The sequence below is a fragment of the Tiliqua scincoides genome, chromosome 10 (genome assembly GCF_035046505.1).
Source record: "Tiliqua scincoides isolate rTilSci1 chromosome 10, rTilSci1.hap2, whole genome shotgun sequence".
NCBI classification, from domain to species: Eukaryota; Metazoa; Chordata; class Lepidosauria; order Squamata; family Scincidae; genus Tiliqua; species Tiliqua scincoides.
Genome location: NC_089830.1, coordinates 11,821,989 through 11,849,023, shown reverse-complemented (window position 1 = coordinate 11,849,023; position 27,035 = coordinate 11,821,989). Strand labels below are relative to the sequence as shown.

Below are 27,035 nucleotides of genomic sequence, written 5' to 3'. Positions count from 1 at the left end.
CACACTTGTGTCCACTTCCTGACTTGCCCTGCCATCTTGGGCACCATCTTGGGGACTTGCCGCTGAACCTTCAGAATGGCGATGATGAGAGGCCAATGGAAGTCTACCTGAGGGCTGCTCTGGGGCAAGCCTATGTAAGGAGCCAAGAGTCAGGTTGAGGACGAGGACAGGTGAAGCTACCCCCTTCCCACTGCTGAACTATGAGGCTTGTTGTTGGGTCAGCAACCTTGAACTAGTCAAGGGACAGCCAGCACAGAGGCGGAAGCATCAGATGTTGATGAGCCTTCGCTATCACCTAACCCTATAGACATCAGGTTCATAAAGTGCATAGAGTATATGTTGAAGAGGTTTCCCTGGAACCGAACCCCATGTTTCCCATAGGCTCAATGATTCAGTATCTGCTAGCACGGTATCCACTCGATTTTCCAGGAACCTACCCTAGAGGATAACAAGAACTGACTGTATATATTTAAATGAGCCACCTCTTTTGTTTTAGATGAAGAGCCCCTGGTGCATACAGCTGGCTCTCTTCAATCAGCTGGGTGTGAGCGAGCCAGAAGCCCTCCCCAAAATTTTGGATGTGTTAGAGAGCACCTTGTCCTCTATCACAGGGGAGGAAGAAACCAGCTACATCAGAATGTTGTCTGCAACCTACTCTGCTCTTGTTGACCATGTGAGTGTTTTAGATTGTCATTTCAGACACTGAACAGGTGACCCATGGAGTTCCTTGGTACTGGGCACGCTATCAAGAGTGTGTGTGCTAAATTCAGGAGGAGAGACATAGGCTCCTCATCCTTGTAGCCACAGACAATGAAGGGCTAAAACCAGAAACAACATCTCTGTTGCACATTGTCACCAGTAATTTAGTGTTGGGAGAATTAGAACAGATATAAGAAAGTATTTATTTCTTTATCTACCCACCCACTCAGTAACTGTAATTATTCTTTGTAACTCCTTACCACAGGATGTGGTGATGGCATCTGGCTTAGATACCTTGAAAAAGGGATTGGACAAATGTAAGGAGGAGGAGTCCATCACAGGTTACAAACCATGATTGGTGTGTGCAACCTCCTGCTTTTAGAAGCAGGCTACCTCAGAATGCCAAGTGCAAGGGAGTGGCACCAGCATGCAGTCTTGTGTGCTTCCTGAGGTATCTGGTGGGCCTGTGAAATACAGGAAATTGGACTAGATGGGCCTTTGGCCTGATCCAGCAGGGCTCTTCTTATGCTCTTATGAGATTAGAAAACTGGCAAGTATCAACCTCTGGTGACTCTTCCTATTTGTTTCCTATTTGCAGGAGGAAGCAAGCGTCCGTGCCCTAGTGATAAAGCACTTGTGGTTGCTTCGGAGCCGGAAGGGGAAACAGTGGCTCCCACATACAACAGAAGCAGCCATTTCTGAAATGGTGAACATTCTTGTTCATCTCCAGGATAAGAGTGAGGTGGTGGAGGTGAGTGGCCACCTGCGTGACTTACATTAGCAGGAGAGAGGAATCACCTCCAAGAGCAGGGACCAAGACTCTTGTTGCCGGGGGTGACCTGCCATTGACTGTTCTGGGAAATTCTCCCATGTTGTAGCTCAACTCTTGCTTGCTGTGCCCGTGGGGGAAGGATGATGCTAAGGATAGGCAGGGCAGGCCCAAGACCTCCTAAGGCAGCATGCCAAATATTGTCCCCCTTTAACTGATGATGTGCCAGTCTCTGTTCCTCCCCTTCCCCATGTTCTTGTTCAACTCTCTCCTGCCCTCCAGCTTTCTCTTCCTCTGCTCTTCTCTATCCCTTCTTCCCTTTCCAATGCAGGGAGTGGGAGGAGGAGGAGGAGGAGCAGTGGAGGTAGGCAGGCAGGCAGAGATGGGCAGCCCCACCAATCTGCGTTAGCTGGCCTCATGAATGGGCTGGCCCTGCTCAAGGGTTTCTTGTACATGTTGGCTTCGCAAGACTGACCACCGTCTTCGGCTTCATTCCCCCTGCAGGTCCTGTCTTGACTAATTTGCTTCCCTCTCTGCAGTGGCGTCACCAGGGTTTGTGTCACCCGGTGCGGGACGCCAGCGCATCACCCCTGTGATGGATCTCCTCCCATGCGACGGGGGGGGCAATGCTTTGAGTGGCATTGTACCATCACCCCACCCCCGCTGTTTTTTTTATAACTTTTGATGGAAAAGAGCTAGTTTAAGGTTTGTTTCATTGAAGTTACATGAACTTCATACATGAAATTATGCTTTGATTGATATATAACATGATTGTATTATTTGGAAATACAAAGATTTTAAAAATTTGGGTGAGTAGTGGTATCACTCCCCGTGCACGTCACGCAGTGTGGCCCACACCCATCTAGCAATGCCATTGCCATTGTTATATCTTGGCTTTCTGACATCAGAAAATATACAGGTCCAGTCTTGTTATACACGGATTTGACTCAGCATGAATGGCCACTGCAAATGAGAAGGAATGTGCTGATCCCTGGAGAAGGGGGAAAATGCATGCCTTTAAAATCAGTTTAAAAATTTGAACAGTTCTTTAACAATAGCCTCCTTAATGAGAGGGGAGGCAGCTGGCTGACAATCCATCAATCCTTCTCTCTCCAGGTGACCCCTCCCTTCCCCCTGAGCACATGAAAGAAAGGTAATCACTTTGCATTGGTGAAGGGAGGGGCTGACTGAATTGGAGGACTGATTGATGGATTGTCTTCTTAATGATCTTACATCACAAAGATCAGCAAGGCTGTTTTTAAATCACCTGAGCCAAAAAACTTTTTTTAATTTTTTTTAAAAATTGATTTGCTATAGTATGTTTTTTTGCCATCCACTTAAGTGCTTGGAATGGAACTCACGCGAATAATGAGGCTTCACCTGTAGATCTAGCGCATGTTTTCCAGCTCAAAGCTGACATGAAACAAATCTGTTTCCAGTCCACTCGAAGTACCTGAGAAATAACCAGTTTCCACTGTATTACTCTTTTCTTGCAAGCTAGCTAGCTGAATGCTTGAATAGTTTGGTTTTCCTATGTACGTACATTTGTACTCCGACCTTTCTCTAAGGATCACACAATGGTAGACGGAGATCTAGACATTTGCCCAGCATGCTTCAGTCCTAAATAGCTCTTTGATTAACCTCTCCAGGCCTTGTGTCTTGCTGGCACATCAGGGAGAAGGCGCCCCAACTCGGGGTGATAGGGTCCTGCTGCAAACGTAGACATAGGGTACCTTACAGCCTGATGCTATGCGGCCGCTGTGCTGATTGCTCAGGGCTGAGTGCGCTTTGTCTGCTGATTCCAATGTGCCATCATGTTGGAGAGGTTAACTGTGTGTGTGTGGGGGGGGTGAGATGGTTGGCCACCTTCAGTCTCGAAAGACTATGGTATAAGCTTACAGCAGGCGGTATTCCCAGGCGGTCTCCCATCCAAGTACTAACCAGGCCTGAGCCTGCTTAGCTTCCGAGATCAGACAAGATCGGGCATGTGCAGGGTAACAGACCTCTGAAAGACTTACCCGCATGGCATGACTCCTGTGCAGGGCTATACCAGCTACTTCATGGGACTCCTATGAGCTACACAAGCTACGTTGCCAGCTTTGGAGCCACTGGGGGCATGTACAGCTCAGAAAGGGATTTTGGGATCTAACTTTATCTATCCCACCTTGCTTCCCTCCCCCCTTTTTCAACCTCTCTGCTGGTGAGGTTGTGGCCAGGGACTTTCTTCAACCTGCTGGTGGTGGGGCATGGCTTTCTGGTGTACTGCTGTGCTTGTGTCAGTGCAGCACCTGTCAGGCTTCTGCACTGGTGGGGCTGCCTGTGTGCTGGTGTGTGTGGCAGTATGCTGGTGTTTCCCCTGGCTAGGATTGTTTCCTGAGGTTTCCATAAGAAGCCTTCCATAGGAGAAAAATTCTTCTCCAGTGCAAAGGACGCCTTAGGACAGAGTTCTCCAAACTTTTTGGCCAGAGGGCCACATCAAATATCTGGCACGGTATTGAGGGCCGGGAAAAAAAATTAAATATAACATTTATATAAATAAATCAGAGATGGAGCTTAGATGAGTGAATAAATAATGAATGGGCTCATTCATTCAACCTCTCCGACCCTTCAGACCAGAAGCCACCCTCCAGACGCAACCAGAGCACTGTTCTAGTCATGTTCCGCCAAGTGGGCCAGAGGCTTTCAGGGAACAAGAGGCTGGTCGTGTGCCAGATAGAGGCTCTCCATGGGCCGCATATGGCCCCCGGGCCAGGGTTTGGAGGCCCCTGCCTTAGGATATGATCTTTTTTGACTCCATGTGCTGCAGGAAGCAATGGCCTATCTCAGAGTGCTGGTCCCAAGAGTGAGGAGGTACGTGAAGCCCCAAAGCCACGACCTTCACTTCGTGCTCTACCATGTTGCCAAGCATTTGGTAAGTCTCTGTTGCTGTCTTCCCAGGGTACCACTTTAAATCCCACCTGTTTGTCAAGAATAGAGTAGAACTACTTACAAAGCTTTATCTTACTGAGCTTTATCTCAACAAAACTCATACAGGTATAATATCATTAGCTGAGGATTTTTCACCTTCAATTTTATTTCAGTGTGATGAGAATGGTCCTTTAAATTAAAGGAAAAACATCCTTTAACAATAGCCTCACTTACCATTGTAATCTCTCTCCAAGGGCTTAGAGAGGCTTCACTCCCAGGCAAGCAACCCCTCCCTTCCCACTGGAGCACTCAAAAGAATACAAAGGGAAGTGATTATTGCCTCCCTCTTTGCATTCTTTCCCTGTGCTTCAGGTGAAGGGAAGTGTCACTGCCTAGGAGTGAAGCCTTTCTAAGCACCTGGACAGAGAGAGAGAGAGATTGTCTGCTTTCTGCTTCTGCTCTCCCTCACAATGTTAAGTGAAGCCGTTTTTAAACCACTGAGAAAAGGGACATTGTTTTTTAAATGGATTTCATTTAGCATGATTTTTGGCATCCGCAGGGGTTCTCAGAACGGAACCCTCATGGATGCCAAGACTCAACCTGTATAAATTTTCTCATATACCATGGGGAATTTCCACATCACACTATAAGGTAGTATGATGTTCGTTGTCCCATAGTCCTCTAGTGAAATGCATAGATGAGCATGGATTTGAACCCAGGTCTGCTTAGTCTACATCCAACTTCATGGGTTTCACTACTTTATTTGTGATCCAAGGGTGGTAGGATCAGTACAGAGTGTTCCCTTTGCACAAACATGCCTGATGCCAGTTCTCATTGTTATTTTCTGCAAGACCAAGACCTACAGCCCAGATCTCATTAGGGGTGCTGCCCTGAGCTGTGTGTTCCATCCTTGTGTGAAGGAGGCAGCAATATTCAAGGTGGCAGCTTGCTTTGTGGGTAAGTCAAGGAGCATCCCTCACTTCAGTGATGAACATCAGCCCCCACCCATTTCTCTAATCCAATAAGCAGTGTGACTGTTTCAAAGACGCCCCCTCTTTTTCACCTGGCAGATCCTCCCAAACTGCAGAGCACCCCTGAAAACCATCCTAATTGTTGGAGACTATTTTTGCTTGTTTGTATTTTGGCAAAAGTGTATTTTGGCTTAAAAAACATTAGGTCAGCATTTGGCTGTGCGAGAACTTGTGATATCTGGGTGACTGAACAGAGAAGTCCCTTTGATTCAACAGGTCTCTTGGTGCAGAAACTAGAACCCAGTGCCAGGAACAGGGGACCACTGGCTTCTCTACAAGAATAGTTTATACAAGTGGTTCCCAAACTGTGGGTCAGGACCCACTGCTTGGTTGTGACCTGAATTTTGGTGGGTTTTATGTAGGAACATAAAACGGGTCATTTCCCCTTAAGGGGAGTGACCTAGTAATGGATGCCCCGGCAGTGGCACAGTAAACCAAAAGTCACTGAAATGAAGCTTGGGGGAGACCCGCAGAGGGAGCTGCAGGCCTCTCAGACCCTCTCCAAGGCTGGCAGACCCCCTCAGGTACGCAAGCCTCTGGGTGCCTGCGGCACCACTACCACTGCGGCGCCACTGGGGCACATCCCCTCTCTCAGTCCCTGCCACTTACAAGCAGTTCTTGGACTCCCAGCGAGTTTGAGAACCACTGAGCTATTTCCTCAAGCCCTGAGGCTATTCAAAAATCAGATACTGTAGTTACATATTACCCTACAAAGAGCCCAACTGCTGCAGTTTGCAAGCACGTGTAAATATAGGGAGATAAATGTTTCAGGGTCTTTTTCTGGTTATTATCCCTTATAAATAAATAGATTTTTCTTTCTAGACCTCTTTTTTTAAAGTCTGGTAAACCTAAGTGGGTCCTGACAGAGTATCGTTTAAAAAAGTGGGTCCTGATGCTTAAAAGATGCCCCTTGTTTATTGCCTCTCGGTACAGTACATGTGCCCCACAGGGAGAACACTGGTCTCAGCTCACAACCTCCTAAGGCAATGACTCTCAAACTACTCGCACCAGGACCTCCTTTTTAGAATGAGAATCTATCAGGACCCACCGGAAATGATGTTCTGAAGTGACATCATCAAGCAGGAAAATCTTTCTTTCTTTCTTTCTTTTAATAAATGCAAATACAAACAAATTAAAAAGAATAAAGATATTACAAGTTGTGTGGCAAGTGTGGAGATCTCAAACTACATTTTTTTGTTCTACTACTACAAATCATACAAAAAAGTTAGTCATCACATCTTAAACAATCTACACTTATTTAAAATGTACATTTTCAAAAGAAAAAGAAAAATGAGAAAAACATAAAAGTTAAATCCCCTATCTACTCATCAAATCCATAGATTATTTGACCCATTCTCCCTTCAATGCGCAGGAAGTCCATGAATGGTTTCCAATTGTCCATAAAAGTTTTTACTGGCTTATCTTTAAGAAGTATTGTAAGTTTATCCATTTCTGTCAAATTCAATACCTTTAGCCAGTGTTCTTCCACTACAGGTATCTCTGGAACTTTCCAGTATTTGGCATACGATATTCTTGCAGCAGTTGTCATCTATAAAAACATAGTTTCATAGTCTTTCTGAATTGTATCATCCAATATTCCCAACAAAATAGTGTCTTGTTTCATCTGTAAATTTACCTTAAATGTCAACTGCATTTGCTGGTGTATCAAAGTCCAATATATTTTTGCTTTTGTACAAGTCCACCACATATGGTAGAACATTCCTTCTTGTCTTGTACACTTCCAACATCTATTTGGTATATTAATACATTTTTGCCAGTTTACCTGGAGTCAGACACCATCTATACATCATTTTATAAAAGTTCTCTAAGATTTGCATTCAATAAGCAGGAAACGTTTTCACAGTCATAGGCTGCAATCCTACCCGTGCTTATCCAGGAGTAAGTCCCATTTACTGTGTTACATTCTAGCCTGTAAAAAGTACAAGTTTGTCACATTTCCCCAAATGGTAGCATCAAGTCTAATATAGTAAAAACAAAATATTGAAATGATATGGGGAGCCACCTGAAATTGGCTCTCGGTTCACCTAGTGGGTCCTGACCCACAGTTTGAGAAACACTGACCTAGGGAGATCTCTGGCAGTCCTAGGTGCTATCTTGACAGTCCAAGAATCAACATTCCGTCCATTGTCGATGGCAACACCATGAAGGAAGTCCCAAAAGGCATCCCCTGGGCACTGAAGCTGTCCTTCAAGATGGGTCTCTCCAGAGGTCTCATGGCAATTTACAACCACTTCAGAGCACTCCTTCATAAGCTAATACTGATTCAGGTTGGTTTTCCAAGAGTAACTTCCTATTTATTCCACTGTCTCTCTAGGACACCTGGCTCATATTAATGGGAGCTTCCTAAGAGGAGAAGATTTTCCTGCCTACTTCATGTGTAAGTGAGGAGTGCAGCTTTGCCCTTTCATAAACTCCCTATATTTTTTAAGGATTTTGTGGTCCAAGTTCATCCAGGAAGGAGCAGGTTCATCACTAGTCTCTGATAATCTCATTACATGACTGTTTTAACTTCCAGAAGAAAAGGAACCCACTAGATTTTGGGCTCTCTGTTCACCAAGGAGGGAGGGTCCCCAAGGTAGCCTCCTTCTGACTCAGCTCCCTAGGTGGCAGAGAAAGCTATCATTTTTTCCCAGTTAATCCCAAACGGACCAATAGGAAGAATAGAGTGGACAGCAAGAGATCAAGGGCCGTCACTAACTGCTAGGCTTTGAGTCCTTTTAACCCTTCTCTTTCATCACAATTTACATTCAAATACACATTTTTTAGGGGGAGGGGAACAAAAACAGTGCACAATTATTGTGTACCTTGGTACCTGTTGATTTTGTTTTGCTTTTCTATTGACCTTATTGGGGGGGGGGGTTGTTTAAACTTCATGATTTATTTATTGTATTTTGATATATTTTTAAGTTCATTGTAATTTGTTTTTTTCTGGAATTTTAATTTGTGATTGTGACCCACCCTGGACTTCCTGTTGTTCTGGAGAAGGGCAGGATATAAATCCATTGAAAAAATAAATAAAAATTACGTGAAGCTGTCTTTTTCTGCCCACTCATAAGGCACAGTTAGATAGAGAGGTCAAAAAGCAGAGAGGGCAGTGGTGGCTTGGGATGGACTGAGGAAGTTGGAAAGAAAAGGGGATTTCCCGTGCATGGAGATAGGCACAAACAAATAAGAGAACAAAACAGACTTTGTAGTTAAAAGAAGAAAAAGGTCCAGCAGGCATCTCTGATTGATTGGCCTTCTCTCTCACCCATTCAGGTCTTGAAAGCAGGGATGTCAATGAGGAAGGCAAAGTGGTTGGTGCTGCCACCAAGGCCATTTTACAGCGGGTCTTCATCAAGCACAGCAAAAAAGGCATCCAGGGCTTTATGTGCCACTGTGCCAGGCTGTGTTTGCCAACAGGAAAGCACCCACCAGAATACTACAAGGAAGATCTGGTGAGTACAATATGTGCTTTGAATTCGCAATCAGTCAAATACCTGCAGAATCATGACCATGGCTGATGTGGAAGTATAAACCAGATTTAGGCCCTGGAATTCAGCAGTGTCGGAATGAGTGTTCTGGTGTCACTAGGTGCTTTCTGTCTGTCACAGAAGGGAGCATATCACATATTAGCATAATACTTCATTAGCTCCTAAAGTCTTGACTGGAATTCAGACTCCTGAGACTTTAAATAAAAAATGCCCATCTAAACACCTGGCAGAGTGTGAAAATTGACATATTAATTAATTAAAAAATACAATTTTCAGATGAGCCCTGAAGCTAAATACTCTCTTAACAAAAGACAGAAGAAAAGAGGGAAGACCCTTTGATTCAGCAGCACAAGGAAGATTTTGACACAAATGATTTCGTGCAAGGAATGGTTGGCCTTGGTCTCCTCTGCTCACCCTTTTCCTTCTTCTCTTTATTTCTTTGCCTCTCTTTTGCACTGTCTCTCTGTCTGCCTCTGCCAAATTCCCTCCTGTTTCCCTTACTCTTTGCAAGATCATCCGCTCCCTAGTCTGATCATGTAAGAGGGTCACCTTGGGCAGTCATTCTCTGAACACCTTGGGTGCCATCTGTGCTGAGGTGGGGTGGGCTACTTCTGCTGAGAGGATCTCCTTGGCTGTGGTGCCCTACCTGTCAAATGCTCTCCCAATGGAAGCTCATCTGGTTTCTACCTTGTCTGATTGGGTACCAGGCAATAACCATTTTTATTTTGCAAGGTGCTTAACTGGGTTAGAATAGATGGTTTTAGTGCTGCCACTTTATCTGCTGTTTTTATCTTTGTGTTGCCTCACTGTTAGGAGGTAATTTGTTTTCTTATTAAATTTACTTTTAAACATTTCTATCCTGCCTTCCTTGCCTCTAAAAAGCAAACCAACAAAGAAAAAAATGAATTAAAAAGCAAAACAATATAGACAGTGTCGGTTGCCATTACTGAGTTAGGTGATCAGTGGCCGTGCACTGAGCAGGGGTTTGAAATAAGAGCCCAATCCTAAACCCTCCGAGCAATGGCACTGGGTGTCACCAATGTACTATAAGGCACATCTACATCACCCAGTGAAGAATGTCCATGAGCCCTGGGCCTCAGCGCCAAGTAGAGATGCCAGGGGTGTTGGCAACCTACAGTCTCGAAAGGCTATGGTATCGCGCACTGAATGGTGGTTCTGGAACAGCGTCTAGTGTGGCTGAAAAGGACGATTCGGGAGTGACAATCCCTTCCACACCGGGAGCAAGTGCAGTCTGTCCCTGGTCTGTCTCCCTGGCTGTGGGCCTTCCTTCTTTGCCTCTTTGCCTCAGTCTGTTGGCCAAGTGTCTCTTCAAACTGGGAAAGGCCATGCTGCACAGCCTGCCTCCAAGCGGGCCGCTCAGAGGCCAGGGTTTCCCACCTGTTGAGGTCCACTCCTAAGGCCTTCAGATCCCTCTTGCAGATGTCCTTGTATCACAGCTGTGGTCTACCTGTAGGGCGCTTTCCCTGCAGGAGTTCTCCATAGAGGAGATCCTTTGGGATCCGGCCATCATCCATTCTCACGACATGACCGAGCCAATGCAGGCATCTCTCAGGACTGTGTTGTTTGGAACTTTGTCCTGCCAGGTGATGCCGAGGGTGCGCCGGAGTCAGCGCATGTGGAAAGCGTTCAGCTGCCTCTCCTGTTGTGAGCCAAGAGTGCACCCAAAGGTAAGTCACGACCCCAGGTGGTGGTGCAGGTTTTTGGGGAGGGGGAAGGCATTCCGGGGCGGGGTGCAGGAGTGACAGGCCCAGGGAGGGGTGGGACTGGTGAAGATTCTTTCCTCCATGTCAGGCTGCAAAGTGGCGGTTCAGCCAGCGCAGACTTGAGTAGCCCCATTGCGGGGCCTGTGCCCTGGCTTGCCCCTGCTCTTCAAGTTCCCTTCCAACTCTAACAGCATATGCTTCTTCCATTCTTCAAATGAATAAAATCATTCCTCATCTTTCCAGGAGCTCCCTGCTGGATCTCAATTGGATCCCTGCAAATGACACACGGAAGCTGACACCTGTGCCCAGCGGCAGTCTTCCGTCCCTTCTCTCCCTCCTGTAGTTCACCAGGTGAGCCGGCAGATTTTTCAAAGCACACTTGGAGCTTGATTGGCTCTTCTTGTTTCACAGACTGCTAAGCAGCACTGCTGCCACCTTTTTCTCTGGCTGTGCTCCTGGGCTTGTCTTAGGAGCACAAAGATCTCCCATTTCCTTTCTGATGGTCAGAGCAGAGCCCTTGACGAAGGCTGGGAAGGTCCGTGGATGTTCAGAAGCAAGAGTTGGCTAAACCCCTAAAAGAGACAAAGGGCACAATCCTAACCGTGCCTTGGGCCACAAGTTTATTGCGCCGGCCCGGGAGGGTCGCTAACGTGCCAGAAGCCACAAGGAGATGCGCCAACACATGGAGGCTGAATCCAGCCTCTGTGGCGGCTTCCCTGCTGAGTCTTGCGATGGCCTGGGTGGGCCGATGCAAGAGTGAAAGGTAGGCGTGGGGGAGGCAGTGGGCGTCAGGGAGGAGGCAGGACAGAGGCATTCCTGGGTGGGGTGTGGGTGAGCAGTGGACAGCCCCGGGGGTGGGTGGGGGTGGGCGGGCAGAGAGAGATAGTTGGGCTGGGATCCGGCAGTTATGCCAGATCCCAACCCCTGTTCCCAGGGAGAACGGAGCAGTTTGAAGCCACTGCGCTCTCCTTGGATTTGTGCCACCTCCAGAGGTGGTACAAATTCAAGGAGACCCATACTGGCCAGCAGCTGTTACCCAGGGGTAAAGCAAGAGACAAGGGCAAGGATGGGAGAGTGGAGGCAAATGTAGGGGTAGGAGCTAATAAATAGGCCAGGCCTGAGTAGATCTGGGATGGGATGGGCACATTGGTGTGGGTTCCGTCCCCCTTCTTGAGTTTTCAGCCTCTCTGCTCCTCTTTCTTGCAGATCCCCCTGTCGTCATGCTGTCGGTGTGGCCGCAAACGGTCGCCGAGGGTGGCAAAGTGAGCTTTCTCTGCACGGCCACCTCCAACCCGGAGCTGACAGGCGACAGGTAAAAAGGCCAACAGACTCCAACCTCCCAGAGATCACACAGCAATAGTGATGTTGCTGCGATGCCCTCTACTGGCAGCTTTGGGGATTACAATGAGCCGGGCTCGTCTGATGCCAGTGCATGCCTTCGCAGGTGGGCCAAAGGAGGTGTGCCCATTCCGGAGGCCAACGGGGACAGCGATGAGGCGATAGTCAATCAATCGTTTTTCATGGAGCCCGTGTCGTGCGAGGGCTCGAATGCCGTCGGCAGCACACTGGTGGATGTGCATTGTAAGTGAAGGAGGCAGGTTGGGTCTGTGTATCCTGGGATAGGTGGGAACACTTTGGAAGAGGAGGATGGACAAGGAGATGACGAGGGTGACCTTGGTGCCAGATTGGTGCCAGATACTGAGTGTGGGCAGGTCAGATGTGGGGCTCCCCCCGCCAGGATCTTCTCTCCTGTAACCCCACTTGCCGTTCCAGCAGGTAGACCTCAAAGGCCTCCCACCTGCGACCATCATCGTGGTAAAAATTAGGCATTTGTGCCATATTTTTGACACATTCACAGCTGAGTTTGCACCCAATTAGAGCGAGGTGACTAATATATCCATGACCTTTGCATCAATTTGCATATGAGTAAAAATAACCATTTCTGAAGCAAGAAAGCATGCTTAATTTGTTTTTTTATATTATGCACACGGATCAAGACCCTTAATTGACTATAAAGCTCCCCCCAATTAATTTTATAAGTACTTGTATGAAGCAGCACAGGCAGATGTGTATCTACATACAAATTTTTTGAAAACAAACTATTTAATACATGCATAAACACACGTTCATTCACACTATTGAAGACAACAGTGTATAAAACTGCAGATTTTAAGAAGAATGTTTAATGAACTGCTTGTCAACCAAAAAGCCATTCACAAAGAAGGCAAGCGCTGTCTTTAAAAGAAAAAAAAGAAAATCCACTCCTGGGACCTTCTGCATGGAAAGCAGGTCTCTACTACTGAGCGATGGGCCCCCCTAACCCCTGTTTTCCTCTTTTTTCCTGCAGTTGGAGCCCGCCTTATCTCCCAGGCCAAGCCCCTGACTGTAGGTGTTGGTTCTGATGCCTCTTTCACCTGTACCTGGGCGGGGAGTCCACCTCTCACCCTAGCCTGGACCAAGAAGGAGTTCAGGTTCCCAAGTTGTGTGTAATTTATCAAACACAAATCTGGGAACACCAACCTCTACCCCCTCCTGTTGTCTCGTAGCACAGTGGGCCAGGTGGAAGACCATGGTGGTAGTAAGAGAGAGATAGAACCTTTGCTTTATTCTGACTGTCTGCCAAGATCAACGGGGGGCACCCCTTTCTGCCTTCCTCCCCACCTGAACTGAGCCTGGTGAACACACAGGACACAGTTTTGGTTGTGGCACCAGGAGACCCACCCACTTGGAATCCTCAGAAAAATTGTGAAGCCCTTCTGTCCAAACAGGCCTTCAGTTTAGGATGTTCTGTTCCCTGGTTAGATAACTGAGGCCGGGTATCCTTTTTTGGGCTGGAAAAAGAGCACTGATCCCTTCATTTCAGTAAATAAATCTGAATTCACTTGTATCCACAGGTGTTGAGCAATGGAAACGTGCTTCACCTTAAGGCTGTGATGCAGGAAGATGCCGGCATGTACGTCTGCAAAGCCATCATGCCACGCATTGGAGTGGCTGAGAAGGCAGTAGCTGTGAATGGTGAGGGGTCTTGGAACCAGGTCATGCACAGCAACCTATTGCAGTGAGCCTGGCGGAAATCTGACCAGACCTGATTGCATCCGTCATTTTTGTCTTTTCCTCAGGGCCGCCCATTATCGGCGCGGAACCAAGCCTGCAGACTGCAGTGGGGGCCAAGGCACGGCTGGAGTGTTTGGTGGGGAGCGTCCCACCCCCCGACAGGATTGTAAGTGCTTGACTCGCCTTTGCCCTCCACCCTCATGCCTTAACCAGGCCTGAATGTACCAGATGGTCCTCCTTATCCATGGGTTTGTGATCCATGGAGTTGACTCAACATGAATTGCAAGCCCACACTGGAGCAGCAACTGTTGCCCTGCACATGCCTGATCTCATCTGATCTCGGAAGCTAAGCAGGGTCAGGCCTGGTTAGTACTTGGACGGGAGACCGCTTGGGAATACCGGGTGCTGTAGGCTTCTACCATAGTCTTTCGAGACTGAAGGTTGCCAACCACTGGAGGACCTCAGAGGACCTCCCAGGCATGACTGGAAGTCGTGTCTAGGAGGTCTTCTGAGTTCAGCCGGAGCCTTTGGAGAGGCACTTCCAGGTTTTCACAAAATGTCTTTCTGAAGACTCTGGCTGACCTTCTGAGGTGCGAGGAGGTAGCCTGCAGTGTCCCTGCACCTCATAAAGCCTCCTGGAGACCTTCTGGAGTCCTGAAGGCACCCCTGGTTTTCAACCAAAGCTGGAAGTGCTTTTCAAAGACCTTCTGAGGCCTGGGCAGGCTGTGTACAACCTCCCCTCACCTCAGAAGGCCAGCCCCAGTCTTTGGAAAGGCAGTAGGGTATGTCATATGCCAAAGAAACCAGATATTATTTGTGAAGTTGGATGAAAAGGTGGAATGCATGTGTGCCAAAGTAGTTAGAATGTAGAGTTATTGAACCCATGATTTTAAACCCACACTGCTTAGTTCAGGGTTCTTAACCCTTTTACTATTACAGACCCCCCACCCCCCATAGATTGCCCAGTGTGTCCCCATACCTTCTTCACTAGTCTGTAGGAATCAGCATCATCACCAGTCCTATTAGGTACCACTATTTTGTCAGCAGCGGGGTTCTACTTTACATATGGATAGCAAGGATCAGAATGCCTCAATCTGCATTGACAGTGGTGATACTTAATAATCTGATCCATATAAATAATGGTAATAGTTAATCACCTAATCTAACAACAATTTTTTTTAATTGTTCAGAGATTGAACCAGGTCTACTCAGAAGTAAGTCCTATTTTGTTCAATTGGGCTTACTCTCAGGAAAGTGTGGTTAGGATTGCAGCCTGAGTCCCATACCTCCCTCATTGGGTTCTGGTACCTCCAAAGGGTATGGATAACCCTGGTTAAGAATCCCTAGTTTAGATTTTCCCACAAAACCTTGGAAGGTTCTGAATGGCCAATCGTCCCCGTAGCGTCTAGAGTCGATCCTTGGGCTTGGTACCCATCGGGCACGAGGCTAACCAGGTGTACTCAGAAGTAAGTCCTATTTTGTTCACTGGGGCTTACTCTCAGGAAAGTGTGGTTAGCATTGCAGCCATCATCTTCTACCTGTCCAGGCTTCTGATTTGCCCTCCTGTCTCTTTGCAACAGGCCTGGTCGTGGGGTGAATGGGTGCTGGATGCTGGCTCGCTAGATCGGTTCACGGTGGACACCATAGTGACCGACCAAGGGGTGCTGTCTGCTTTGCTGATCGACCCAACGCATGCCAGCGACTTCACCTTGGCCTACAACTGTACCGCATGGAATCGCTTTGGCGCACGTTCCGCTACCGTCAGCTTATGCCGCCAAGGTAAGATTCCCCATCCCCCTCTACTAATTTCACCAGGAACAAGCTTCATGGTGAACTCACTGGGGCCCCGCCAGATCTCCTGTTTTCAAAGCAGAGAGATCCAAGTGCAGAGCCCAGCAGAGCAGTGAAACTCACCTTAGCAAGCCACTGTCTCTCTGTACAGCATACTTTGGCAGGGATTGTTGGGAGAAGAAAAGGGGATAATCTCCAGCTTGAGACTGAGGTCCTGGAGGGGGAGGGCAGAATACTGATGTGACACAACATGACCTTGACTTTCATCCCCCCTTGGGCAGTGGTTCCCAAACCTTTCCAACTAGCAGTTCCCTTGACCTACTGGGCCATTGGCCACAGCTCCCCATTAGGGCTACAATCCTATAGTGTATAGGGTGGCAGATTTTCACCAGGATTCTGCATCTCCCCTGGCTGGATTCCATGGCTTCCCAGGGAGCCTCAGTTTGGGAATCACTGCACTTGACGTTCATGACTTTGCTCTTTCAGCTGTGTTCAGCCTGGGCTGATGCAAGCCTCTGGGGTGGGCGGGAAGGAAGGTGGGGAGGGAGGCATTCCTGGGTGGGGGGAGGGCGGGCGGTGGGCAGGTGGGGAGCGGGAGGCGGGGCTGGGAAGTTTCCTCTTGCCTCTGGCTGGGCCGCCTTGGGCCCCTGTCCTGTGCTGGATACAACGCAAGCCTCTTGGCTTGCCTGTTCCAGCGCAGGGTAGGATTGCAACCAAAAAAGTTATGTTTTTTTGCTGGCCAAAATAAATTTTCAAGCTAAGTCTGTGCTTTGACACCCGTCCATTTTTGACTTGCATTCGTGCTCTGGTCCCCAACCAGAAGAAAGCACAAGGTATCATTTAAGATGGCATGAAATCAAATGCCAGTAATTAAAGGCATGAATTCTCCCCGCAGAGGTCTTGTCCGTCCTGATCATGGGGGGCTTAGCTGCCTCCGGGGTTGCTGTTCTCCTGCTCCTGGTGGTTGTCATCTCTTTCTGCTACAGACGGAAGCGCTGTGGGAAAGGTGAGGTGTCATTCTCAGAAGCTAAGCAGGGTCAGGCCTGGTTAATCCTTGGATGGGAGACCGCTTGGGAATACTGGGTGCTGCAGGCTTCTACCATAGTCTTTCGAGACTGAAGGTTGCCAACCAACCGTTCTCAGCCCTCCCAGGAATTACGTGGGGCCTTGTGCCCCTGAGCTGCAGCCCACGTCACCAATCCTTGAGTGACCTTTGGGGAGAAAGTTGGGGTACAAAATCAAATGATCTGTTTGCTGCCAGCCTATAGTTAAGGCTGCATTGTCAGAATGCTGGATAGAGGCAGGGTTATTCCCTCTTCCTCTGAGCTCCTCTGGTCTGTGGACTTGGTTAGGCCCACTGAATATCCCCACCTGGTCTTCAAAGCCTCTCCCCCTCCTTTTCCATTGGCCTGACATCTCCCTGCTACGGACGGCGGCTCCAGACGCAACCATTTGAGCTGTTTTCCTGGGGTCCCACAGACACTTGCCCCTGCACAGTTTCTTGGGAAAACCAGTGGGTGGAATGGTGCCACCAGTGGAGCTTGCGAACAGCAGATATATGGGCCTGCTCTTCTCCCAGCTAGCTGCCCAAGGGGATAGGGATCCACCCATGCCTCCATTGAATAATGCTACCCAATCTACATAGGGATGGATCAGAGAAGGGCTTCAGTGCATCTTGCCACTTCCTGGTGTTTTCACATGCCCATCCCAGAGCTCTCCAAGATCTGGAATGTGCGCAGATGTCATTGTTTAAATCCCCTGGAGTGAAATCCTGTAGAAGACCAAGTTTTCAGCTCACACCTCTGTCTGTCCATAAATCCTGCAGCCAAGCGGGGGGCGCAGCTCTCCAAAGCAGATATCCTTGTGCAGATCACCACGAGCGATAGCAGCCCAAGCCGGCCGAGTGAGACAGAGGGTGATGGCAAGGAGCCCATGGTGACGGGGAGCCAAGAACTGAAGGTGAGCTCAACTGGGAGTGTGGGAGACTCACAGTAGATCCACCCAAACTGAGGCTCTAAGTCAGTGTGGTCCAGCAAAGATGTGTACAGTAATGTACACTTTGAACCCCCAGAGATGTGTGGCCTTACTGGGTGATGCCAAAAGGTCCTTCTCTTTCCACAAGTGCCAACCAAATGAATCGACATGCTCAAAAGCAGGGTGTGATGGTGACATTTATTCATTGATTTAAGACATGTATACCCTGCCTTCCCAGTGTTTTTAGAACACGAACATCATCCCTGGCATCTTTTCCTCAGCAGGTGGTACCTGCTGGCATCCTGCCTTTGAAACAGAAAAGTTCTGTTCTCCACTAATAGTTAGGATAGCAGATTTGTGGGCAGTGGGTCTAATGCTCTCTTAATGCTGTCTAACCTAGTGCCCACCACACCTGACGGCAAAGAGGCCTACCTGTGAACTTCTCCATAACTGGTCCATTCTTTTCATTCTTTCCTAAAGCAGCTATGGGAGGTGAACCTGGGGTTCCCTTGTTGTAGTCCAATGCTCTAACCATTGCACCACACTGTGAATCGGCCCTCCAAATAATTTGGTGGTACCTTAACCTTGCTTCATTGGCATTTCTGTCTTTGTCCTCCCCAGGATCCCACCAATGGCTACTACAAGGTCCGCGCCCATGAGGAGCAATGTTTAGGAAGCAGCTTCTCTGAGTACACGCCAACCACCCGACCTTTGTTTGGGGCATCTTCTCTCTACCCTTCCGCTGGGCCGGTCCAGCCCAAGTTGTATGAGTATGCCCACCGGTACACCCTGGGTACACCAGGCTCTCGTGCAGCCTATGACCCACACGAGCGACTTTTCCCTCAGGAAAGCATGTACAGCGGGACGGCCTACCTCACAGCCCCCTACAGCCGGGCTTTCACCAGCTACGTCAAGCCCAGCAGCTACGAGAAGGCCGAGAGCGGGTATGAGCAGTCGGACCAGGCCAGTAAGACCTCGGGCTGCTCCCGCTTCTCTTATATCTCCCTGTCCCAGCAGTCCGACTATGGGCGCCCTGCCCACCAACGCATGCAGACCCACGTATGACTCGTGTCTGACCCCTGCCAACCTCCGGTCGTCTTCAGAAGGGAGAGAACAGGGAGCGGACACTTCATGTGGCTAATGGACTCCAAAACAGCCAGATAGACTCGGTGCCGAAGACCTGGGCTGAGACATGCCATTCTCATCCTCCGGGGAAGATGGCTGCCAGGCTAGCTTAGCAACGCAGAGTTGCTGTCAAGATGGCCAATAGCCTGCTTGTAAGTCATCTTCATCTGTAGCCAGGTCCATCTCTCTTGGGGAGCGTGAGAGGAAACTGTTTTTAGCCACCTCCACGTCAGGACGTGAAAGTGGATTTTGGACAGCCAAAGGCACATCTCTGCTGAAACTGGAAACAAGTTTTCATGGCTTATTAAGAAGTCTTGGTCTAGGTCTGACTTCAAAATGGTGGACGTGGCTGCCAGGCCAAGAGCGCTAGTGGAAGCAGCCAGCAGCTCAGCACTTTCAAAATGGTGCTAGGACACGGAGTCGGCAATGGGACTACAGGACTCTCTCGCTCTTTGCTCACTGATAGACTTGCCCAGGAAGGAAAGACTCCAGACTCTGCTCCAGACGCATGATTTTGGGAAATCTCTAAGCATGGGTGCTAGGCTTTCCTGATAACCACAAAACCCTCTCTTCCCCCTCCCCCCTCCATCCCATTTGTCTCACCACTGCTCCCTCTCCAATTTCCTGATACCCACAAACCCCTCTCTTCCCCCTCCCCACTGCATCCCGTTTGTCAAAATTTATCAATCAATCAATCAATCAATCAATCAATCAATCAAATCCTTTATTGCTTAACCATAGGTCATTACATTTGGAAAGAAAAATAAAATATATAAAATGTATATATACTTTAGTATAATAGTGCCATACAGTAAAACTCAGTTATTAACAAATTGAATAAAACACGATCTTATCTTTTTAGCCGCAAGGGCAAAATGTGCCACAGCAAAAGTAACATTTGATTGTAAATCCTCAAGTAGATAATAAACTAATTGTTCAGGGGAATAACCACACAGGGATTTTACTATTGGTTCCAAAAAACGGCTTCTCGGATTCCCATATAAGGGGCAAATCAGTAAATAATGTAACACATCTTCAACCTGCCCACATCCATAAACACAAAGGCGCTTTGCTATAGGAATTTTTTTATATCTACCCTCTAAATATGCTGAAGGCATTTGTTGAAATCTCAGTTCAGTAAAAGCTCTTCTTAACTGTGGGTAAGTCAGAGTCTCAAAATAAATGGACATCATATGCTGGATGTTAATATGGGGATACCAGCTCGAATATCGAGATTCCCATAAAGAAACTTTGTCTTGGTAAGTTTCCCAGTCATAAATCCATTCCCTGAGCTCTTTAGGACTCAGGCATAGAAACTTGTCATACTCCAGGTTAAAATACTTTAACTTAAAAAAAACCTGATTGGCCCATCCTCCAATAAGCATCTGTTCGTTCCAGCATTCTTTTGCTAGAGCTGACTCTTCCATAGCATTGATCCTTCTCCAAAATCGGAAGTAAGCAAGGTCCATTCTAATGGCTAAAGATGGCAGTCCTAGCTCTGCTCTAATATGAACCGCAAGAGTGCCTGGAGACAGTCCTAATATTTGTCTCAAAAATTTATTTTGTAAGACTTCTAACTTTCCCTTAAATGAGTCTCCCCACAACTCTGCCCCATATAACATATGAGGTAAGATCTTTGCTTCATGAACTTTAATCAGTGGGGGAATTAACTGTCCGCCTCTAGCATAAAAATTTTTTTTTAACAAACCCATCTGTCTGGCACTGGAGATTAAAATCATCTCACTATGTTGTTTCCAGGTCAGACTCTTTGAAAATTGTATGCCAAGATATTTAAATGAATTTACCTGTTCTATAACATGCCCATCAAGCTTTCATTTATGATTGACAGAGCCCTTCCCAAAAATCATGATCTTAGTTTTAGAGTAATTTATTTTTAAATGCTCTTCCTTGCAAAGTTGACCAAATCTATACAACATCCTCTTAAGTCCAATTTGATTCTGAGACATCATAACTAAATCATCTGCATACAGCAGAATAGAAATCTTCCTATCTCCTATAGAAGGAGGAAAAAAAGATAGAGAGGACATTTGTGGGATCAAATTATTTACATAAAAGTTAAATAAAAAAGGAGCTAATATACAGCCCTGTTTAACCCCCCTATTGACCTGGATCTTTTTGGTCAAATAACCTAAATTGCCTAATCGCACTTGAAGTGTATTTTGGCTGTGTAATATCTCAATAAGCCACAATAGGCGTTTATCTATATTGGTCATGGATAATTTGGTCCACAGCCTCTCTCTATCAATTAAATCAAAAGCTGATGTAAAATCCACAAAGGCCAAATAAAGAGATCTTTTAGCATGCTTGGTGTATTTACATATAATATGATGTAATATAAATGCTTGATCAATAGTACTCCTGCCTTTTCTAAATCCAGCCTGTTCATGATGAATAATAGCCTGGCTGTTATCCCACTCTATAAGTTTATTCAATAAAAATCTGGCATATAATTTTGCTGCCACATTGATTAAACTGATAGGCCTATAGTTTGAGGGTTCCTTAGGATCACCCTTTTTATATCTAGGTATCACTATGCTATTTAACCATTCGGAAGGCACTCTACCGGAGTGATTAATCCACGTGAAAAGATTGGCAAAAATAGGGGACCACCAATGCAGGTCCAACTTAATGATCTCCGCTGGTATCATATCATCACCTGGCGCCTTACCTGTCCTCATAATCTCAATCAATTGTACAGTTTCATTACATGAGACCGGAGGCCATTCAGAGCAGTTAGGTATATCTACTGATGGTAAGGGAAAGTCTATCTCACTCCCAAAGATATAACTAAAGTGAGAAATCCAGGTTACAGGTGAGATAGAATTTACAATTCCCCTGGTTTGATGTAAGAAACCTCTATTAATTAAACTTCAGAATTGAATTTGATTTTTTTTCTTTCGTTGCAGCTTCCAGGGCCTTCCAATTTGCTACATAAAAGCCTTTCTTTTTTATTTTGGAGAAGTCGTTTATACGCCTTGCGAGTAGTCAAATAACATTCCATAGCTTCTTTATTGGCAGCGACTTTTGCATATCTCAGTGTTCTAGTTAACTGCTTTTTATGCATAATACATTCTTTATCATACCATGAATCATTGCCCTTCTTCGACTTCTTTTGAAAGGGAGCCGATACTACGGGTCTAAGAGCCATAATAATTTGCTGGTAAGTCCCACCTATATCAGAGTGGGACTGTATCACCTGCCTTCTTTTCTCTAGTAATTGTGCAGAGTACAACAAGGCTCTAGCACTTGTATCAATCTCCAATGACCATTTTAATCTTCTAACTCCTTGTTCCAAACCTTGCAATGTAGTATTCGTCAACACCCTTGTATGAATTGAATTACAGTTAAAGGACATCATAAGTGGAAGATGATCACTGTCCGCTCTATCTCCTATTGCCATACAGTTTATCCATCCAAACAGAACATTTGAACAAAAAATATAGTCTATTACACTTGCCCCTTTCTCCGTAAGGAATGTATAGTATCCTTTGGAGCTATCCAGATTGGAACCATTTAAACAAATGAGCTGGAATTGGAATATTAACTTCATTAGAGAGCGACCATAATTATTGATCATTTTATCACAAGACACTCTAAATGGACAATGACTCACTTCTGACTCAATACCAAAAGCCAACTCCATTTTGAGACCGTCACCGATTCTGGCGTTGAAATCCCCACAGATCATAAAGGGGATATTAGGATATTCAACAGTTAATGTGTCAAGTAAACCCCCAAAAGGATCCCAAATGACAATTGCTGAGTTCACAATTCTCATTGTGGGGAATATATACATTTATACAAATCCAATAACTCCTTCTGCATCCCTTAATCAGTATAACTTGCCAATAATTAGAAGACGAACAGGTGAGTTCTGTGCCTTCCAAGCCTGTGGTAGCTGCAATAAAAAGGGCCAAACCTCCACTCCCTCTTCTTTGAAAAGAAACTTTGACCGCAGGCATATGCCATACATTACAACCCTGCAAAAAAGGGCTTTCAGAATCTGTAAGCCATGTTTCTTGGAGACATATAATTTCAAAGGATAACAGATACTGAGTAATATCTGGGTCAATTAACTTATTTTGCCAAGCAGCAATGTTCCAGGATAAAAGATTTATAGACTGAGTATGAGGCCTTCACCATTCTGGTCAATCCCTATCATAAAATGGGGCGCGCTGAACCGTTTGATAGTTATAATAACCCAAGGGTTTAAAATTCTCAGGCAATGGTTCCTCAATTCTGCATGATTTACTTTTGCAGAATAACTTATCCGAGACCTGTTTAAGGGCTATATTATTCGGAAAGGTCACAAAGGAGGGACAAGGCTCCGGTCCCCTAATTCGTCTGATTAAGTCCTTAGCTGTCCCGCTATGTTTTCCAAAGTTATTTCTGGACTTAAACTGGGAAGTTGATTTATTTTTCCCTTGCCATGAGGCATATTTAGCTACAAACCTTCCCTTTTTTTCCCTTCTAGGGGGCTGAAAATTTCTATCAAATTTATCATTCAGACCCCATTTAAAAGATATTTGCATAAACTCAAATTTATAGTCCCCAGAAATGGTGTGCATGTTCCAGATTGCTAAAAATTAACAGAATTCTTCCCCATTTTATATCAGGATTATTTGGATATTGACAAATACAAAAAAAAGACTCTTTTGCATTCCAGTCCTCACCCATGATCTTCTTTATGGTCTGTTCAACTTCTCTGGCAGACCTCCATGTATTAGTTGGACGACCCAGGGGCCAATTATTTATAGTAATGTAATAACCATTAGAATTTGGATCAGCCTCCAAGGTAGAGGAATATTCCATTGCTCTATAAGGAAGGATCAAACCTTTAGAATAAAGTTGAGAAGACGGTGCAGGAATCCTATCTGTAGCAGAAGCAATGGGACTAATATTATTTTCTTCATCATGCCAATCATCGATAACTATGAGGTCATTATTAGAAAAGGTCAAATTTGATCTTAATTCTTCTATACTTGAGTCCTGATTATACTTGAGTCCAACCTGACAAGGTTGGAAATCAAAGGAAGGTTGCAAATTATCTTGTGCATCATTCAGCTGACAATCATGACTTCTTGGGATCATAACTTTTTTCTCCATTCGGCTAGATCTTTCATTGACATCTCTAACTCCAATTGTTGTTACATTCACTGTCTGCTGATCTCCAATGGGTTTAAGAGGATCAATAGTTGGAGCTGCTCTTAAAATTCCATCACTTATTAAATTTACATTGAGTTGTAATAAAGCTTTCATTCCCATAATTTCTTGATGCATCATACTTAACTTCTCAAATATTGCCTTAGTCGTTATAGCCATATGGAAACATCGATCACGCATCTGAGAGCAGAAAAAACTAGAGTGTCCATCATTAGCACCAGTAAGATTATGGGAAAAAACTTCGTCCGGAGTATCTTGTATAGTCATTTTGGGGTCTTCTGAAATATTATAAGATCCCACAACAGGCCACGTAAGCTTCTGAAATAAATTAGAATCCAAAGACCAATTTCCAATATCAAGTGAAATCTCAAGTGAAGTATCAAGCCCCTCATTTACTAAGTCCATGTCATAGTTTTCCCTACCACATAGGGTTTGTACAAACAGGCTATTATCTGCAGGGTCACTATGCACATTCCTAATTGGAGAAGCGGCTGTATCGACATTTAGAGTTTCATTTAAAAAAGACTTTTCATGAGTAGAACCTACTTTAGAAGAAACACAAAAATCATCCGTTAGCCTTTGAATACACTTGGACTTATTCCCTTGTGTGGGAGAACGAGCACTCTGTGCCCTAGTAACCACCATCTTGAAAGTTGGAATTAAAGCACTTGTGTAAATAAAACGGAAACTGTAAAAACAGAACTGGCTACTCTTGTTTGGAGAGCTGTTTTCCTTTCACTTCAAGTTAATTTTAAACATACAATTCTGCATTCCAGCAAAATCAGTTTTTATACGTAGCAATGTTGTTAAAAGCTACTAGCAATGGCTTTCCCTTCAAGATGGCTGCTGTAGCAAATCTCTATCTTGTTTGACAAATTAGGGCTGATAGTGTCTAATTAAATGCAATTGATGTGCATTCCAAAGAGCCGACTCTCCGCCAAAATATAAAATATCTTTTCTTATCAAATCCTAGGCACTAAAAACTTGAAAAATAACCTTGTGGAGACGGAGCTCTCCCAAAGGCAGCTACTTCCTCCAGCCACCTGGTCCCCCTACCATCCCGTTTGTCTCACCACTGCTCCCTCTTCAATTTCCTGATAACCACAAACCCCTCTCTTTCTTCTCCACTCTCTTCCCCCTCCACTTCCCCTCTCTTCCCCTCTCTTCCCCCTCCACTGGAGAGGACACTCCAACTTCGCCATATGGTGTCGGCACAACACGGGAAGCAGCAGTTACCAGTTATAAGTCTTCCCTTGATTGCCGTAGAGCGTGACGCCAGGGGCTGTTTCCGACAGTGGGAGAGATAATTGCATCTCGCTGGGCAGTCCCCAGCCAGTAAGGTGTTGCCTCGCCACGGTCCGTTAACCTCACGGGGTGCATGGGATTTAGGGTGAAAACCGACAAGCGGATCGACAACTCTGCACCATGCAACAGAAAACAGAAAACTCCTGCCCTAAAGCTGGGCACCTGGAATGTAAGGACAATGACACCTGGCTTCTCTGATGACCTGCAAGTAATAGACGATGCATGCAAAACAGCTGTCATCGACATGGAGCTGAGCAGACTGCAGATGGACATCTTCGCCCTTCAAGAGACTAGGCTGCTGGATTCCGGATCTGTCAAGGAGAGAAATTTCTCATTTTTCTGGCAGGGAAAACCACCAAACAAAACCAGGGAACACGGTGTTGGCTTTGCGGTCAGAAATACCCTGCTGAAATCCATCATCCCACCTACTGTGGGAAGTGAAAGAATTTTGTCCCTGCAGCTCCAGTTATCAGCAGGACCTGTCACTCTCACCGACTGTTGTCTCCAGCAGAAGCCAAAGACAAATTCTATGATGATCTGGCCACCACTATCAAGAAGATCCCCGTAAAAGATCCATTGTTCATCCTCGGCGATTTCAATGCTAGTGTTGGTGCTGATAACAGTTCGTGGCCCACTTGCTTAGGTCAGTTCGGCACTGGGAAGATGAACAAAAATGGCCAACGCCTGCTAGAGTTTTGCTGTCATCACGGTCTCTGTGTCAGCAACACGTTCTTCAACATGGAGCCCCAAAATAGAGTCTCTTGGAGACACCCAAGATCAAAGCACTGGCACCAGCTCGACCTGATTCTCACCAGACGCTCCAGCCTTCCCAGCATCAAGATCACACGCAGCTATCAGGGTGCTGCCTGCGACACCGACCACTCCCTGGTGTGCAGCAGAGTGAAACTGCAAACAAAGTGACTGTACCACACGAAAAAGGAAAGAAGACCTCGCATTGATTCCAGCAAGACCCGGGATCAGAGAAAAGTGGAGGAATTTGCACGAGCGCTTGAGGAATCTCTTCCAGGCCCGGTCGATGCAAACGCATCCAACAGATGGGAACATTTTAAGAATGCCGTTTACAACAACGCCTTATCCATATTTGGCAAGAAGACCAACAAGACGGCAGACTGGTTTGAAGCCCACTCTGAGGAGTGGACACCAGTCATTGAGGAAAAGAGGAGAGCTCAAGCAGCATACAAGGCCTGTCCCAGTGAGCACAACCTGCAGGTCCTCCGAGCTGCTCGCAGCAAAGTCCAGCAGATTGCCAGGAGATGTGCTAACGACTACTGGTGCCAGCTCTGCTCCCAGATACAGATAGCAGCTGACACGGGCAACATCAAGGGGATGTATGATGGTATCAAGCAGGCCCTGGGTCCAACGCAGAAGAAAATTGCCCCTCTGAAGTCTGCCACAGGCGAGGTCATCTAGGATCGGACACAGCAGATGGAACACTGGGTGCAGCACTACTCTGAGCTATATTTCAGAGAAAATGTAGTCACCGAAGAAGCGCTGAACAACATTGAGTGCCTGCCTGTGCTGGAGGAGCTTGACAGTGAACCAACCCTAGAAGAACTTCATGTGGCCCTGGACTCCCTTGCCTTTGGCAAGGCACCTGGAAAAGACAGCATCCCTGCTGAAGTCCTCAAGTGCTGCAAAGAGATCATCGTCACTGAGCTGCATGAAATCCTCTGTCTCTGCTGGAGAGAAGGTGGAGTACCTCAAGACATGAGGGATGCAAACATCATCACGCTGTACAAGAACAAAGGCGACAGGGGTGACTGCAACAACTACCGTGGCATCTCTCTCCTTAGCATTGTAGGAAAGCTGTTTGCCCGAGTTGCACTAAAGAGGCTCCAGGTACTTGCAGAGAGCGTCTATCCAGAATCACAGTGCGGATTCCGAGCCAACAGGTCCACCACTGTTATGGTATTCTCCCTTAGACAACTGCTGGAGAAATGCAGGGAACAATGACAGC

At 46.3% G+C, this 27,035-nt stretch overlaps 1 protein-coding gene and 1 pseudogene across 1 annotated transcript; both read left to right on the top strand.

The window, feature by feature from the left end:
- Window positions 1–11,838: 11,838 nt before the first annotated feature.
- Window positions 11,839–15,441, top strand: LOC136661183 (kin of IRRE-like protein 1; the record flags this gene model as incomplete). The annotated part of the gene is made up of 6 exons (XM_066638220.1): window positions 11,839–11,936; window positions 12,069–12,205; window positions 12,972–13,108; window positions 13,519–13,639; window positions 13,744–13,844; window positions 15,259–15,441. Coding segments are annotated over 6 exons (777 nt in total), but the record flags the coding sequence as incomplete, so codon positions are not given.
- LOC136661954 (5S ribosomal RNA) lies at window positions 13,976–14,092 on the top strand (annotated as a pseudogene).
- Window positions 15,442–27,035: the final 11,594 nt, after the last annotated feature.